General features: G+C 49.0%; 2 protein-coding genes across 2 annotated transcripts; both read right to left on the reverse strand.

Annotated features, from left to right (window-relative positions):
- Positions 1–361: 361 nt before the first annotated feature.
- On the reverse strand, positions 362–2,051 carry KRP23_1050 (uncharacterized protein; the record flags this gene model as incomplete). Its single annotated transcript, XM_067880750.1, has 3 exons — positions 362–443; positions 514–630; positions 715–2,051. The coding sequence occupies 3 exons, from the start codon at positions 2,049–2,051 to the stop codon at positions 362–364; spliced, it is 1,536 nt and encodes a 511-aa protein (XP_067751618.1).
- Positions 2,052–2,131: 80 nt separating this feature from the next.
- On the reverse strand, positions 2,132–2,617 carry KRP23_1051 (uncharacterized protein; the record flags this gene model as incomplete). Its single annotated transcript, XM_067880761.1, has 3 exons — positions 2,132–2,178; positions 2,249–2,392; positions 2,467–2,617. The coding sequence occupies 3 exons, from the start codon at positions 2,615–2,617 to the stop codon at positions 2,132–2,134; spliced, it is 342 nt and encodes a 113-aa protein (XP_067751619.1).
- Between the last annotated feature and the right edge of the window lie 16,134 nt (positions 2,618–18,751).

Here is an 18,751-nt window from a genome sequence, read left to right on the forward strand (position 1 = left end):
TGCATTTGCTGCTGTTGTTGCATTTGGCGCATCGAGTTCTGGCGTTGAAGCGCTTGGTTTTGCTGGTACTGTTGCTGTTGCAGCGTGTTTTGGCGCTGCATTTGAGCCTGCTGCTGTGCCTGCTGCATTTGAAGCTGCCGCCGCTGCAGCTGAGCTTCTTGAAATTGTTGCAACTGTTGTGGGGTCAGTTGCTGCCGCATCTGAGGGTTCTGCTGCATTTGCATTTGCAAGTGCTGCTGCTGCATCAATTGTTGCTGGGTCATCCTATTTCCGTAAGGCATGTTGCCTACAACGTGGCCTTGAGGGCCCATTCCGGCAGCACCCGGATTCATTGCCATGCCGGGAGGTGCATTGCCAGCCATCATAGCCGCATTTCCAGATGTAGCCCCAGCATTGGCTGGTACACCACCAGTGCCTGCACGAGGGTTTCCACTGGCTTTGTGCTGCGCACGAGCTCCCATTGTTACCGCCAAATGTTGTAGTCGCGTCTTCAGCGACGAGAAATCTCCATACTCGTCTCGGTTCTTCGCCGTGCGATACAGAGAATCCTCTAGTCTTCTAGCCATGTCAGGCAACCGTCGGATCCACTCAGCCGGTGCATCTGGTTTCCGTTGCTGCAACAAACTAACACTGCAACACATTAAATAAAATGGAGAATCGTCAGTCACATCAGTTCAAAACATGCTCGACCAGCACGCTATCACATGGACGTACATTTTGCCGATCATCTTCCGACGCAAAGGGAGATCGTTCTCAGACTGCCATGCAGCCTGCGAGTCGCTGCTACCGCTAGGCGTTCGTCCAGCCGACGCGCGCTGTTGAGCCTGCTGCTGTTGCTGCTGCGCCATTTGCGCCGCACGCATCCGCGCTGCATTCATCATTCCAGCTTGTTGCGCGTTCTGCTGAGGACCGTTCATCATCATGTTCGGATTACCATACTGTCCATACGCTGCGTTGCCAGGCGTACCGCGGGACATCGCCGGGTTGCCACGCTGCTGCATGTACGCATTCGCGCCCATAGCCATGCTCTGCTGACTAGAAGCACTCTGGCTCATCGAAATACGGAGAACCTCCATCGGAGGAGGTATCAAATCTGGGTGCTGCATCATCATAGCCTTGACACGCGCAAACTCTTCTTCGTAGGACGAAGTCGGCGGTCGGTAAGCTTGACCGGGCTGGTTTCCCATATACTGGCCAGCAGCACTCGTGGGTGGGGCGCCGCTAACGCCCCCAGCCATCTGACCCGCGTGCATTTGCTGCTGGTACGATTGGCCGGCGAATTGCTGTGGCTGGCCGTTCTGTTGGTTCATCATCATCTGGTTAGCGTACTGCTGCTGTCTCTGTTGCTGCATCTGCATTTGCTGCTGCTGCTGCTGTTGTTGATTGCCAATGTGCGGTCGTGCAGACGAAGTGGTCGACGGCGCGGACGTAGTAGCACTGCTACTTGCGGCGTTGCTAGTGCTAGCAGGGACCGAAGAAGCCTCTCCACTGCCAGAACTAGGTCGAGGCGCTGACGACGTCGCAGAAGACGGCGAGGGCTTGGAAGCCGTGGACGTGGTCGTTGTGGAGCTCGTCTCTGACTTCAGAGGCGCAGACGACGTGGGGGTCGTTGTAGAGGACGTCGAGTTGGAACCCGAGGCCGACGTGGACGCACTGTTGGCCTCCTTCTTAGTGGCGTCTCCCTCGTTCTTCATCTTGCTCTTGTCGTCCGCCGCTTCCGTTGTCACCGTCGAGGACGAGGTTCCAGCCGTCGCGGAGGACGGCGCTCCACTGGCCTCGAGCTCCGCACCAAAGTAGTGGGTGGCCATGTCCCCGCTCTGCGTCGTGGGCGGCGCGTTGGCCGTGGAACTGGGGGGCGCCTTGTCCGCGGGCTTGTGGGGCTGCGCGCTGGGCGAGGGCTTGGGCGAGTCTCCGAAGCTGAAATCGGTGTCGCCGCCGCTAGGGATGGGGGCGAACGGGTCGTCGCCTAGACTCTGGACGCCTGTGGGGGTGCCCACGCTGAAGGGAAGCGCGCCGCCGCTGCCGCCTCCGCCGTTGGGCGAGTTGCCCATGGGCGTGCTGTTGGTCCAGGAGCCGAGGGAGCCCAAGTCCAACAGGTCTCCGCCAGCGAAGTCGAAGCCGAACGAATCCATTAAATACAAAAGACTACGAGACGCTGGTACGAGCCGAGGATTCCGTCTGCAATACAGCGCCGAGGATCAGCCACTGGAAGGGAAAGGGGAAGGTAGCGGAAGGAGAGGAGACCTACCTGGCTGGTGGGTCGAAGCTGCCTCTTCAGCTCCTCGGGGGGGCGGGAATGGACTGCGGACAGGAGGATGTGGGTCCGAGTCCTGCTGCTGCTGCGCGCGGAGGTTTTGTTGGGGCTTTGACGGCTGAAGCGCCCCGTTCAAAACTGAGGGAAAAAGCAAAAATAACGTCTTTCGCGGGCGAAGCGGCCAGTCAAAGCATACTTAAGGTTTGAAAAACCTTGCGCTTTTTCAAAAAACCTCGAGTTGGAAGTGCCAAAAGTGGGTGGGGCGCGGCGCTGTTCTCCCGCTCTGGCTTTATCGCTTGGCGCCGAAATGCCCCTCTCCACCAGCGAGGCTCCGCTTCTGGCGAGCTTACTGCGGCTCGCCATGCGGCAGGCACCGTCGCCGACCGTGTGGTGGCGAATAGATACTCCGGCAATATAAAGAGAAGCGCTAGCCGTTGCTGCTTCGACTACTGCACTGTGGCGCGTCAGTGACTCAAGATCGCGCGCCTCAACAAAACCTGGCGGCTCCCACTGTTGTAAGTCCGATTGTTGTGGTTCGCTAACTCATGGTGTGACCCACACTAAACCACTGAAAAGACTTTGCCTGATTAAATTTCTTTTTTGACCAATCATGTCCCCCTTAGCTGGCTTTGCGAGAATAATTGCAATAAACAACCACGAAATATTCTTCTGCGGAATACTTTACACGCTAAAACAAGTGTTTACTTTACTCATTTAAAGGATACATTTGACCGCAATTAGACCATGTTCATGATGGCTCGAAAACCATGTTGTTTGCGTATATATATGTATAATCATAGATTGAGCCGAAATGTCCGTCGCGAACACAACAAACGTCAACACGTGGCTAGAGCGCTGTCTCGATAGAACAGCACCTCTTTTTTTTACTTTGACAGTTTAATTTTTATGGAGACAACAATACGTGAAAAAAGAGGCCGGGATGCCAAAACGCGGCAACTTATTTTTCATTCCACTACTACAAACACGAATATGCCCTTTGCAAGGTTGCTCACGACAAGCTCATTCCACATTCAGTGGCACACCTCTACCTTTCGACCACGAACGCCTGAGACTCCAGGAGAAGGAAGCATCATGACGAAGCGACGAAGCGCCAGCTCGCTTACTAGTGAAACCAACCTTTCACCAAGCGTACCTAGACCGGTCCATCTAGCGCTGATTAAACATCAGCATCTGATGCGGATACACCAACTTCACCTGTTAAAAATACAAGCTGTACCCGTTTCGATCCAACGAAGAGGAATCTGTGATGACTTCGCCGAAGCAGACGTCGGCGACGAAGACACCATCCAGGAAGACTGCAAAGAAGCCGACACTCGCAAAGAAGACCGAAACAAATTCATTTAAGCGGAATATCTCTGCCGCCCAAACGTTTATACTGCACTGACAACCCTTGCAATTGAGACATGTTGAGTTTGCATTAAACCATACTCTCAACACATCCATCGGCTACACGCCATTCTGCGTAAATGTCTTGTCCCACCCGCGCGTTCCGTTGACAGGCCACACCGTGACCAAGGGCTGATGGGGGAGGATTAACCGAGCGGCTTGCTGATGTCAGCCCTATCAAAGTCCGACGCAGAGTTGAGGTATTTTTTTCAACACACCTTAGTGTCTTACATGTCAAAAATGCTTTGTCTGGAAGCCAAGACTGGCAAAAGGTACATGCAGATTCAAGAAGGAGAGGCAATGTTGAAAGCTCTAGGGTCAAGGATTTGATTTTAATGAATACGAAACACCTACCCATAAATGCAGTTCCTGCAGTCTTCAAGACAATGCTGTGCCCACGATTCACCGAACAATTTAAAATCGTGACCAAAGGAGTCCTAGCTTATTCACCCAATCTTTCGAAGATGATGTGAACGCATCCAACACTCTATGTAGGCTTGCCGTATCGGATATTCCAGTCTCCTTCTGTGCCAGCCGCAACGACTTTAGGATCTGATGGTAACACGTGGGGCTTGGCGTTATCTTGTTGCACAAAGATAACTTGGCGGCGGTCTTTTCTGGGCCACTTTGCCTTGATTGCTGGGAAAACTTTTGTCAAAAGGTAGTCCCTGTACACGGATCGATCGACCGTATCGATATTTCGCGTGCAAATATATTCTTTGGCTCTGTTTGCTGCGCCGTGTATTCTTCCGTGAAAGACCAGACGGCAACTTTGCCATCCCATTGCCGTTTACAGTGCGGGTCGAACCTAACAAAATCGTAAAAAAAAATTACGAGAGGTTATAAAGGAAAAAAAAACATATCAAACTATAGAGTATTACCGTGGACGGGTCAGTGCTACCAAGAACATTATCTTCGGGATGAACCGCTTGCTCTTCCAGGCTCGTGGAGGGAGCTCTTCGCCGTCGAAACAGAGGTTGGAGCGCTTGTTGCGGTCTGCGTAGAATCACTTCTCATCTACATGCACAATGTCGTGCATAGACTCGAGGCATAAGGTTTTGCATCGATGACTGACAATGCATGCTCCACGCGCTGAATCTTGTTCTCGGTGGTTAACGCAGGCTTGATGAAGATCGACCGGCGTCTCACCATGCCTTCCTTCACTGTCTGTCGCACGAGGTGCCTGGCGACACGTGTGGCGACCGCAACACGTCTCTCAACAGCTCGTTCTTCGACAGATATGCTCGCCAACTTAGCACGCACGTCGTATCGGTTCTTGCGCTTCCTGCCGCTGATCCGCTTGATCCGACTGGCCCACTTCCCCCCAGGGACCCCTCTCTTGACGGCAGAAGTGTAGAGCTTCCAAATTGCACACACAGTTGTTGGATCTCGCTGCGCTTGAGCGCCAACTCGAGCATACGCTCCGCGGGGCAATTCTACGTTGTTACTAAGTTTTAGGAGATCGTCGGTGGTGGCCCTACGCTCTGAATCAGTGAGGTTGGCCTTGGGCATGTCGACACAACCGGGGTGGAGTTGTTCGAGCGTGACGGGTCCATCTTCGATAGCGGGTTGCGACTTGTAGCGGTAAAAAGAAAATGGTGGTGGCTCCAGAGGTCCGTTGGGTTGAAATTTATCCTATCGAAAGCTGATACGATCTTCTTTCGTTTAGCCCAATCCGGAGCGCTGGGCGATGCCTACTGGCGATGTTATTGATCAAAACTTCTGTTTCCGGTGATCATTTCCAACCAGAGGAAGTATTATACAATGATTCAGTACTATGTACGAATCATCGATCCACTTAATAGGTACTTATTATTAGCGCCAATTATTGCGCCATTCAATAATTATGCCACAATAAATATGTCGTAAGGCTAGCCCCATCTCAGCCTTAATTCTGCCTTCTCAAATCTAATTTTATGCTTAATTGTGGACAGGAAGACCTTGGACGATTTTAAGCTCGGGATGGGAGACTCACCCCTGAAATAAACATCAAGCAAACCTTGGTTGCCCCAATTCAGGCGAACCAGTAAAGCCCCATGAACTGGGTTCGCGAGTTTAACATGTTCACTTTGGGTCGTATTTAATTGAGTGATCCATTTTGAAACGGACGAACATGCTCGTTTTATGGGCTCTGATAGGGCAAATAGCCTGCGGCTTTAATAGAGAGGCACTTCGCAGGAACTGGAGGAGCGTCCCACCGATCGATCTCTCTGCAGCAAGCCGCGACAAGAGCTTTGCTGCAAGCAATTGCGGTTATCACCGCTCACCAGACGCCAGATAGCGAGCCGAATCAGCACCCAGACCACCAGCTACAAGTTCTGCAACCTCATGCCTGGCAGCTTCAAGACCAGCGGCTTCAAGTTTCCTTTTTTAATGCCCACCACCAGCAAGATATCAGGCGTCGTTAGATTACGATGGAGGAAATGTGGTCGCGTTTTCAGGATACCCAAATTGATGTGGTGGTGCTCGTGATATCTTGCACCAAGCCCAGCTGCGTGCCCACCAACAATCGGTAGAAATGACGAATAAAATTGAGGAGCTCGCGCACTCGATTCGCTACATGTTAGGATACACAGAGAGTCGACTACAGTCAAGACTTGAACACGCGCTCCAAGCTAGTCACGATTTGATACTAGCTACTGGCAATGATACTACTTTTGCCCTCAGTTCGCGCCCAGCATTAACGGAGAAAGCTGTGGGTCGCAAATTTCAGCAATTAAAAGCTGTTCCGGAGCAAGTAGGAAGCGAGACACGGGAAGCTCAAGAACCTGCGTACACTGCTCAGCAGCACGAGTGCCAGCAACGAATAAATGACTCCTTTAATAGTCTCGAGCTTAGATTGCCAAAACAGCGGTAGCCAATGCGCAAGCCGATGTTGCTAGGGTTCAGACAGCGTTGCTGTATCAAATTAGGGACTCTCGAAATGAAGCAAGATGTGACTTATCACAATTAAAAGATGCAATGCCAATAAGACTGAATGACGCAACAACAGCAGTGAAAACTGATGCACAAGCCGAGGCGTCCGAAATCAGAAAAGTAGTAGCTCGAGAAATTGATGATTCTAGTGCTGATAACCTGGTTCTCAGTGAAGCCCAAATTCACAATGACACTATATCGCAAGTGCTATAGGCAGAACTAAATATGCAGATAAAACTCGACGCTGCAATTGCAGCATCGGATCAGCGAACATCTTCACAGCTGAATCAGATAAATGATAGTATTGTGGCGAGAATTATCGGTGTTGAAAGCACTCTTCAATCCACCCAGTAAGCTGTAGAAGCTGGCGTTTTAACGGTGGAAGGGAGCCCTAACAAACTCTTGCGAGCATTTGACGCTCAATGGCAAATGTCCACACAGACGCAGATAACATCAGAGTTTCTCGAGTGCAGCGCCATATACTAAACGAGCATCAATCTTTCCGACGTGAGACCAAATCAGCGCCAACACTTCAAGCGAAGATGAAAAATGAGATGGAGGCCTCAATGAATGTCCAGGTACAGGAGTTGCGTGGTGTCGTTAGTTCGTTGAACTCTCATCAACGTGAACAGCCAGGGTTACACCTTATCCAAAATGCTGCTGACAATACCGCCTAGGAATCCATTGCTCAAGCCCTTGCGTTAGGACGCTCTCGCCTTGCTAAAACATTAACACTACTGAAGCACGGTTGCGCAACCATTTGCTGGCGGTGCTAAGCGATAAGTCAGCGTAGTGGAGTGAACTACACAGAACCACAGAAGGTAGCGAGAAATCCTCAGCATTTTATGAGGCCGCTCGCTCAAGCTCTCCATCACCTGACGGTACCCTCTAAGGGCTCGCAAAACCGGTTTCTGCTCAGACGCCAATGACTTAGAGCATCATAAAGATAGCGTGTCTGCCGCTTTTGAGAAGGCCCAAGGAGCAGTGGAAAGAGCAAGAAAGGATACAAGGAATGCTGTGGTAAGACGAGTAGACTGCCTGTCAGGAAAATCACCGGGCTCAAGCACGACAAAAGCTCTAGCGTATTTTTCAGAGACTAAATCGACGTTGTTAAGCTGTTGACTGGGATGCCTTTGTGTTGTAGCATTTCAACAGTATGACCACTCCTCCCAGGCACCGATATTAGTACCTCCATCCCCGGAACTATAAACCAGATCACGAAACAAGAACACATATGTATTTATCAAGTAAGTTAATGCAATCGATTCATTTGCATTAAAGCCCAACAACTCATTTGATAAAATCGCGGTGAATGAGTTGGCGAATTCGCGCTACCAGCCACTCTCGAACATCTCCATCGGCGTCTGGGGGTCCGACGAACAATCGGTCATTTGTACCGCACCTTCGGCTTGAGCGCTTGTGAGGGGTGGTGGTGGACACTGCGTGACATCAACAAACAAGTCCAAGAACGCACAGATGTCAATGTTCTATGCGGATAGCGATGCACGTTGCGTGGTTACCATTTGGTCGCTGATGCCAAAGTCTTGTTCAATTTGCGCAGATGAAACTGGTACTGCAAACACAACCCGAGCGACACGAGGAAGATATCGGTAGGATCCAGACTCGTGCTGGCGTTTCCAGTAGTGGAACACCGATTCAAATGCTTGTGAAGCTGAGCCTTGTCGAGCATAGCTTTGAAGTAACGCCGGACTTGGAATCCATATCTCTACCTCCTCTTCAATACGCTCTTCGTGCGTCAGTGCAGGTGATGTCATTCGGGTGAAGAAGCATCTGGATCTCCCAGAAATACGAACAGCTCCTCATTTGTTCTCGGTCAGTATATCCCGAAAAGGAACGCGAATGAAATCCCTCCCTCAGCCGTGTTCGCGTCTTCTGAGCAAGTGGAAGAAGTGCTGTGGTGATTGGAGATGGGGTTGTCGCGAGTTGCATAGTAGAGGTTCGTAGAGGTTGTTCTTCGCCTAGAGCTTTCACCATGTTATTGTACGAAGTCAAAAGAACCTCGACTTGGTTCGTTTGTTCAGCCTGGTTTTTCCGGTTCAGTAGAGTGATAGGTTGCATTAATGACAGCTGTTGCTCCATGAGATGTCTATCATCAGCTAACGGAAACGGACTTGGAGGTGGTGTACGGACTCGCTCAGCTTTTCTTGCGCACTCTTCATACCCGATGCTGAGTACTCGCCAATGCTTCACGATACGCTCGAAGACCCTTGTCAAACCCATGGAACGGTGCGGTTTGTAGTCGATCAGCTTCTTTTCTTTTCTAAGATTCAACAGACGCACCAATTGCTCATACAAGTAGCCCATTATTTCAACTGTGCGAACTTGATACATTTTCTTCGTCACCTTTTTCAAAAGCTTCAGCATAGCTGGGGGTTGGACTTGTTGACGTTGCTGGTCATCCCAAACGCTGCTTTAGTAGCTGCATTGGTTTGGTGCGGTACGCACTACTCCCTCGCTAGAATCAGATTCTATTTCATCATATGTTGTACGTCCGCTCCGCCGTCCGTCATTGCAGCAAAAAATCAGTCGTTGCCAACCCAAAGTCCTGAAGAATATGGTTTATCTAGCGCTTGAAAGGTCCACAGATGCCGTCGTCTCGCTCACCATATAGCAGTTGGAAGTGCCGAATGCCCAGCCATACCGAGGTGAGCTTTTAATCCGAGTCTACGAAGCAATGCGGAGACCAAAAACAATTGTCCCCGATGCCTTGGCTGTTCAAACGTTGCACATCATCATCATACTCTTGATACGCTTCAAACAATTGTCGTGGATGAAACGCATCACTTTACGCTTGGCCGAGCCGTAAAACTCGACAATGGGATGCGTGATAATGTCGATTGACGGCTGCGCGAAAATTCTCCTTGGTAGCAACGGGTCTGATGATATGTGATTCCTCCCATTCTCCCATCCCAAACAGCAGATAATTTTACACTATCAAAAGCGTCTGTGGCCGCAAGCTGATGCGCTCGCTACTTTCCAGATTGTCCGCTGAAACTACAACTCTCGTAACAATGTCATCACTCGTTCGCTTTTGTGAATATTCTGCTGCCGTCTTAGCTGAAGTAACGTCATTTACATTCTTAAGATGCCTCGTCGCACGCGACGTTTCGCCACTGTAGAGAACATAGACGATCCCCAGGCGGAAGGGCTTTGAACATGCCGAACCAGGATACCCCAGCGATAAATGACGGATCGCTCATTTGGACCTGGAGGTACAACTGCAAACACCATCTTAGGTTGATAGTTTTCCACCGCAAATCCCACTTCTACAGGCACGCCGTTTGGCATTGCTGTTTTCAGTCGAAATGTAGTGATCAGTGCTATTGGAGCGTGCTGGATTGCAGTCGATTTGTACGTAGGCTATGCAGTCGGGTTGGCGGATGCAATCGAGAACGGAATCCAATCCGCATTACTAGGCAGACTCATTAGTGGAAGCAGGACTCGAGGCGACTCCCCGAAGCTTGGAATCGTTGTTGTAGAGCTCCTAGATGGATAGGTTGATTGAGATGCACAAAGTCCGTTGACGTGTCTCGGGTCGTGTGAACCGTGTGCCGAACTTGAATGAGCCAAGAGCGATATGCTACGGTTACAGCGCTGGTCGATAGGGAAACAGATCGCTCTGCACCTGCCAGTGAAGGTGATGGTTTATTGAAGGCGACGGGTTGTCGCTAAAAGGGAGGCCTGGCGACTTGGATGTTGCCAACGGCACATTGGGTCTTATTGCTCTGCATTCGTTCACCCGCAGTGCTGCTACTGGGGCTTCCAGGAGGCGTGAAGCCTCGTAGCGTTCCATTCGGAGAGTGGAGCTCGAAGTTAGTGGATTGGCGCACAAGTAGTGGGGTGGTGGAGGAAGATTCCAAATTGAGATAAGCGTGCTAGAACGGAGGATTATTGCGGCTTTTATTGAAGACCAGGGCAGCGTATCCCGCGATATTTGGTCAATAGTTACACGATTCAAAGTGGCCGTCGCGAGGAAAAATGCGAATACGTACTCGAGAGGCGCTGGCAAGTGAACCTAAAAAAACTAAACCTGCTCGGTTGCTTCGCGAGTTCGCAAGTTATTATGAGTGAAGCTGAAAACGGCTAACTGATGTTCGCTCCAGGGGTCACAAGTAACTCCGAAGCTGTTTTTCGGGCGTTTCGGCTTCGAGCAGCTGGAGTTCGTTCCAGGCGTGGGTAGGCTGGCTAAAGACGGAATAAGCTAGCCCGCCCGAATAAGAGAGAACCAGGGGGATTGGCGTTTGTCTATCCGCCCTTCTATCTGTACACGACCTTATCGCCATACAGGGGTCACCAGTCAGCTCGGCGTACGAGCGGATGGATTGGTACACTTTATACGCCGTGCAATAGTGGTTAATGCACTTGATGAAGGCGAGAGTGAGCTGGTAAAGGGATGATGAGCATACCATGGTTTAACGTGGGCAAGTCTGCTTGCGGTCGTGCGGGAGGCTGCTTAAGCGGGTCTATGTGACGAGCCTCTTACTCGTGGGGCGACTACCGCTAGCGTCATTAGCAACTACACTGATACTTGCTTCCTTAAAGCGTAAACGAGATAGTATTGGTATTTCCCATGCACATTTATTAATACTAGCTACTGCTCATATAGTAAGTTTAGGAAGATAATCTACTAGCCATTATTTATTTTTAGCATTATAATAATAATTTGCAAGAAGTTATTATTTGTTCAAACGAAATTCAATCAATTGAAGTTACTGCCGATAAAATTATCTGTCAAGCTCATAGCTTCCCTGTGTGCTGCGCGGCGTTGTTTTAAAAAGCATTGTGCTTATCTCCTGAGAATATCGCGTTCCAGACACTTTGTTAGTTTTTAGGACGCCCAGGTGCTCTACGTGCTGACAACCCCTGCAGCATTGCGTTCAAATCCACTGAGTCCACTAGATGTGAACAGGCCAGTACGTGTGTATATAGTCATCCAGATTGGTAAAAGGTCTTGCAGTCGCATTTGAACTTCTGGCGAATTGCATTTTTTTTGTCCTCCGTGTCGGAATCGTAGACCTCCTCACGGTCCTGTCTGACCCGGCGCAGTGAGGTCGTTAGCATGTCGATCTCGTGCTCTTGGCGTCGATTCGTCTCTTCAGCGTCACGATGTTGTAGACGAAGACGCCGGGTAGCATCGTTGGCATCGATGACAGCGGAGCGGGTGCGTCTAAGGACAAGCACGGCAAATGCAAGGTATGTTCATACCCTCGCATCGTCGACCAGTAAGCAAAACTGGATGAAATCTCATATATACGTGCCGCCTTTGCTAGGTTGACATTGAGAAAGCTTCACATACTAAAACGCATGAAATAGACGACAAACTTGCCGAGCAGGTGCAGATAGAAGCGATCGTTGATCTGTACACACTTGCGCGCCCAGTTAATGATGCTCATATGGTTGAAGATCAGGCATGTAATCGATGTGGAGCAACCAAAGATCAGACCAATAAACAAAATTCAAAAGAACTGCAAGAAGTATGTGTCCTCATATGATTTATACCGCCGCTCGATCATAACTTAGTTGAGTGAAGAGATGCTCGAACACGCGTCAAATATCATGTCGTATTTCAAACCGGTATATAGGGTCGCTACTAAAATAGTTGACAGAAAAGCTAAGGCAGATATGGTTAACATTTGAGCCGTTTTCAAATAGACTTTCCGAGCTGTGCAATGTGACAGATTTGTTGTCAATTGGTAATTATGCATATGGAACGTGTTCAGTAGATGTAAATGAATTATACCTGCGCCTCCTGTACCCGTATTGTGTGTTCACGAAGATCATGTCGATTGACATACGGAGCCATCCGGACTTTTCGTTCTTTTCGCTCATCAAAACTAACTTCATCAGTGATAATAACCTAAATCAAATAAACTGGTTGACCTTCCTGTGATTCCAAGTGGCACAAACGCGGATCAGCTTTTTATCGAGCTAATACAACTAGTATACAACTTACTTGTAATGGGCGATAGCAACTCTAGCAAGTTACAAGAGTAAAACAAATCGTGCAACAAGACTCTGAGATAGCTTTTGCGAAGCTGAAGATAGTTAACACACTAAGCGAAGAAGAAAATGAAGCAGATACGACGATAATTGAAGACGAAGGTGAAGAATTAGGTATGCTTGAGAGGTATGATACCAGCGCAGATGATATCGAGGACAACCTAGACTCATTCAAAGACTAGCCTGGTGATACGGTTCTGTCAGCATCTCATTTTATCATCATCGTAGGCGCACAGCCAAAGAACATCTTCGATAGTGAGATACTCGAGCGGACAAACATGACTATTCAAAATGTATGCCATGTCGTCAACATCTCTACCGTGCCAAGCAACAAGGAGGTATTTTCATCGCCCAGGAGCTGTGCACCAGGTTTGTTCCAAACGAGCGAGAGAAGCGTCGGCATGACCACCACATCCATTCACCTCCGTTCAGCGGGCACTGTCTAGTATTAGTGTGCGTACATCGTTTCTTGAACCGCATCAACAAGGTCATGCTTGAGTTCATCTCGAGACAGAACGGTGGCGAACTGCGATTGTTAGATATATGTCAGGAGGTCCTTGTCTACAATCTTGTTCATCAATTTTACCTGTGACACAACATGGCTGCTAACATGAGCTCGAATGGAACGGAGATAGGCTACGCGGAGACTGAAAAAAAAAACTTGCCCACCGCCTTAGCAATAGGGTGGGTGTTCAGGTTGTCCAAGTGATACACTAGCAGAGTGGCGGACGTAAGAATCAAAACGATCAACGTCCTGTGGCTGTGGTTGCAAATGGGCAAGTAAACCACCGAAACACCTCTGATCACGCGCTCCCATGGTCGCATGTTCTTCTTCTCAACCATAGTGTGACTCCAATACTCGCAACCTCTGGTATGGTATAGGTGGCGAGTACCGTTGGCAGAAGAACGAAACCATATCACTAGGTAGCCAATGGGGCTGGGGTGTTTTGCTCTCTTTTGGTTCATAAGTGTTTTCACCAACGATAGTATCCATTCATCCATGCTTGATCGTGAACTGGATCCAGCGTCCTCCAATCTGCTGGAACCAGATGATCGCAGCATCCACTGAGTCGTTCATCTCTCTTGAAGAGTCGACTTTTAATTCATGATCATCAGAGTTAGAGAATCTCGCGGAGTGCAGTTCACCAACATTAACTCTACCATCGTCAAACCCGATATCAAGTCCAGTATCTTCATCGACAAGTCCAGTACTTGTGTCAATAGCGGAAGTCGCGATCAAAACAGGAACACTCACAACTTCACTCACAGAAACATTTGTCGTAGTCACGCTTGCTATCGCCACGCTTGGAACTCCAGTCGCCGTAGCCTCGATCGAAACAGGAACACTTGAAACTCCACTTGTGGAAGGCGCGATCGGAACAGGAACACTCGTAGCAGCAAGTCGTTGTTGGTTGTCGTCGAACAGATTCTGGTAATCAAATTCGTTACGATCTCACTTATCAATCGCGGCCGACAGATTGAATCGTTGCTTGCCTCTGATGCCAGACTACATAATATGTTAGAATACAGTTACATGTTCACGATAGTGGGTGGCCAGAGTTACCTTCTTCCTCAGCAAGCATTCTGATCAATGGTGTTACAGGCCTTGCACCTTCCTCGCTTTCCAAAACTGGATCCCAAATGCTGACCCCGACTCAAATGAGTTGATTGTAGCTAGCAGGTTTTCGGTTCGTTTCGTGTACAGCTTGAACAACACTGACTGACAGTACGCTTCGAGTCGATTGCCAATTTCGGTGCCGGCACGCCCTGCCGGTCCAAACTCTCTGATCTCTGTCACTACAAACCCGTCCCGAATCGTTCCAGAGACGTCGCCAACGATTTGTTGTCGAGGTTAACGAATTCACGAATGAAAAGTCGGCATTGAAGCCCGGAAATTCAACTCTTTGCCTTTTATGCTACTTTGGTTGAGCACCCGGCAAACCTGTTATCACGTTGTAGTATTTGGAAGCATTATTAACATGTTGTATGATATATGTTGTACATCACATTGACAATTGATGTGCTTCGTTCATTTGTTTCAAGGCCAAATCATATTGTAATTCCTAATTTCATCCATTTACTTGGCATATCTCAGCAACGAATACGAACTGGGGTACTACTATTTGGGGGCGTAGCCCCCCCCCCCCCCCCCCCCCCATAATCAAAATACGTCCATCACATTTTACCCTTCTTACCACATGCATTTATTCCTTTTTACGAAACCCTTGTATAAAGTTCCAAAGTGGGTTAGGATCGATGAACTATCATGGCATGCCGCCGGTCATTTTCAAATGAAATTCCCCCCCCCCCCCCTTATAACGACGAAAAGAAAACGTTGTTTGGGCCTTCAAATAGAATGTGGAGGTTTTCACCCATCACGGGAGAACTAACGGTCCTTAAACTGAGAACAACGTTTTAGTCATATCCGGAAGGGTCGCTTTTGTATCAGAAAAGATAAGCACGTCAACGATTCCGTAAAATGTCGCATAAAATGCGACGTTTTCGAATCGAAGAATTAGGCGGCCCCGCGTCGAACATCTTTTTTAACGTTCGTGTGATCGTGATTTAGAACGCAAAAGCAGGTAAATCAGAGCGCCAGGCCACGAAGGGGCGCTCGTAAATGAGAGGTTATGGCTCTCTTAAAAAGTCTCGACTAAGTGCGTTTAAAGCACTGATTCCGCGCACTCATGGTATCCAACTCAGGGCTGAGCAAGCATCACATTCTTTGGTAGCCGAAGTAGCACAAGCAGATATTTGAAGTGTTCCATGAAGTCACCTGCAAATACTGCGAAGTGTAGTATCGATGGATACGTTCCACGAACTCAAATGGTTTTTTGTGAGGTGTGTGGGTATACGTGCCGATAATGGTTGCTTACGCTTCGCGCGTCAGAGTGGGTCTCTTCGTAGGTTCAATGATCGTAGATCATTTTGCGCAAGCTGCTAAACCTACAGTTTACAGACTAGGAAGGACATTGTATGGTAGCGAGATAGCACGTGTGAATCGAGAATTAAATTCCCGTGGGCGCTAACCAATTTAATTGTACTGTGCGAAGTGTTGTGAAATAGCCTTTCAAAAGCTGCCAGTACATCGAAGTGTCTAACCTAAAAGGGCTCGTGGCTAGCGCATCTCGCATCGCATCGTTGATCGTATACTTCAACCGCTATGAAGCGAGGCAGGTCAGCCTTTTTGCGAGAAACCGCAAGAACGACATGGATCTGTCGGGGTACGCTTCCATCGTTTGATGCGCCCATGGCGAGTTGGTGTGTTGGGAAACTTACAACATTTCCAGGGATTTTTGCATTCGTTGCGTTCATGATACGTGCACAACCAACAAGGAAAACAGTAAGTTGGCGCGAAAAGACAGATTTAGTAAGGACATTGTTTGGACCGAAAGGGTCGAATTTGAAATGTGAAGAAAAGTGTATTGCGTAGCTATGTGTAGACTATCGCTCGCAGTGGAAAGTTGAGATTGTGCAAATTTGTATTTTCAGTAGTAAATGAATGTTGTGTGAACAAGATGCTGCTCCACCTTCAGCGCATCGCTCAACGCGCTTCCGCTCCCAGTATTTGTGAGACCTCACTTCGCAATTTGCAATCCCAAGGACAAGTGGCCGCACGCACATCCTTTCACCTCGCCGTCCTCAACGCTCTTGGCAAAGACAACAATACGCCTCCATGGATCTCCTGGACACTATTCGCCATGACGTCCTGAAGCAGAAGGAAGAAGAAGCGGTCAACTACTTCACCAGGGTCTCGGACTTCCGCGAATTCGTCATGACGCAGCTTGCATCGGACGTCAGCGTGACCATCAAGATGTGCTGTCTTCAGCAGAGCGCCTCCATACAGAGAGAGGTACTCGGGTGACTATCATTGACGGCTCCCAGCACGGTGTTTTCGAGCTCACGGTGGAAGCTCTGAATGACCTTACCCCGGCAAGCGCAAGGCCTGCATCGCCCAGTTCACGGTTTGGGACGAGAAGGTCAAAAAGGGAGGGAGTCGCTCTTCGAATTTGGGTTTCCGTCCAGGGGCTTTGTTCGAGTTCCGGCAGATCGACGGCGTTGGCTTCTACACAGACATTCCTATAGGTCGCATGCAGTTCTAGAGTAACAGCGGCAAGATTATAGAGGTTCTGCCTCCAGCAATCAAGCGCAAGGCGCCGAGTGGGCTTTCCAAGAAATGGGCTAAGGCGAAGACGAAAGCGTCGACGTCAAGTCAGAGTACTGCGGACAAGAATGAAGACAAAGACTTGTCCATGGAAACTGAGGGCAAGACGGAGAAGTCGGTCGTAACGGTGCGAACTCGCAGCAATAGTGTTGTGTGCGCTTGATTTTCGCGGCGCTGGACACTAAAGGGCGTGCATGTGCCATGTAAGTACCCGATTACGGGCTCAGTGAGGTAGGAGTAGTGTCAAGATACGCTGTATTATTGATGTCGAACTAGTGAGAGCAGGGTAGTGCGTAGTTTCCTATGACGACAGAGAGAAGATGATTGCTTTGAATAAAATTGTCTCTTTGGAGATGTTTGCTATCTGTTGTACAGTTTCAGTATGCAAAAAGTGGTTGGAATATATCCCGTCCGCGCTGTACGATAGTAGGCGATAAAAATGGCATTTTCGTGTAAAAAGTGAAGATACGACGAAGACGCGTCGCGCTGGTAAGACTGCTGTCACTTTCTATCTCGCCGCGGGTGCGATGCGACAGCTAACGTTGGATTCAGTTTTGGCTCGTGATGAAGGCGGTGTCGCCCAACGAATTGAGCGGCGTTAATATGGCGTACGTCTCAACAACGTATAATTTTTGAGTATGAGCTAATTTGCTACGGTTGGGAGTGCATCGTTCCGTGCTGCTAGCATTCGCAGAGTACGAAGATGTCGTGCAGAATGTGTATGTGTACAGGTCGCGGCATCAGCTGGAGCCCGTACGTTTAACTCGAGGAGGAACGATAATTAGATGTATGCACTGATTTTTACTAACTAAGAAAATGTGTAGGATGAAGTTCCGTTCTGCAGCTGTGAGCCCCTTGCTGGAGTGAGCGAGACCTGTGACGAAAACTGCGAAAACCGCATCGTACGTTTAACAATAGGTGTGATTTCTTTTGAGCTGTGGTCGTTGGGACTAGCGTACAGCAGACCCAAACAGAATGTGTTCGAGGCCACTGCTTCACGGGGCTGAATTGCCGAAATAAACGGGTGCAAAATGGTGTTCAAGCGCGACTTGCCCTTAGAAGCGTCGAAGGAAAAGCCATTGGTTTGTTTTCGGACGGCGCAAACGAGGAAGATGCTCTCGTTGCACAGCATGTTGGGGAGGTGATCACGCGGAAAATGTATGTGGAACGCGAGCGGAAGTATGTACTTCTATTCGCTGTCATGCTTATTGGAACACTCTAACGGCTCTGCGGTTCGGATGCTTAAACACCTTGTGCATTCCACCAGGATTTACGGTCTGGTCGTGACGGTTGCTGGAGTTATTGACGCTCGTTGTTTTGGAGGGATGGCACGCTTTGCGAATCATTCGTGCAACTCAAATTGTGAAGTTCAGGGGTGGGAAGTTGCGGGGTAAACGTGCTGCGGGTTGTTCGCAACGTGTGATATTGAAGGCGGTCATGAGATCACAATCAGTTATGGTAGCAGTCTGCCTGTAGAGAGTCAGCTGGGCAATAATGTTGTTTTGGTTCTGCATTATTAGTAAATTGCTAAATGCTCATGTTCTCTGCTACCAGACTCTAGCACGATGTCTATGCGGTGAACCAAACTGCCGAGAGTTCGTCTAGCTGCATCAACATGACATCGGAGTAGATAAACTCCTCCGTTCAATACGTAGTGGTAGCTGTGTAAATTGCTCACGGGATGCACTAAAACATCGATCAGGTGAAATACAAAAATTAACAGCGAAGACATGAAGTGTGGCAGGATTGTTTTTCCGTATCCGAATCAGCACACAGCAGCTGCGAATTGATGACGACATGGTATCCAAGGTTTTATTGAGCCAGCAACGCGAAGTGTAGCATTACTAGATACGTTCCACGAACTCACATGATTTATTGTGAGGTGGTGGCTTCTGTGAAATGAAGAGTAGGTTACGATTCGCGCGACAGAGTGGGTTGCTGTGTAGGTTCAATGGTGATGGAGTATTAGTAGGATCGATAAAATTTGA

The sequence above is a fragment of the Phytophthora ramorum genome, assembly GCF_020800215.1.
Source record: "Phytophthora ramorum isolate Pr-102 chromosome Unknown Phyram_PR-102_s0001, whole genome shotgun sequence".
Classification (NCBI taxonomy): Eukaryota; Oomycota; class Peronosporomycetes; order Peronosporales; family Peronosporaceae; genus Phytophthora; species Phytophthora ramorum.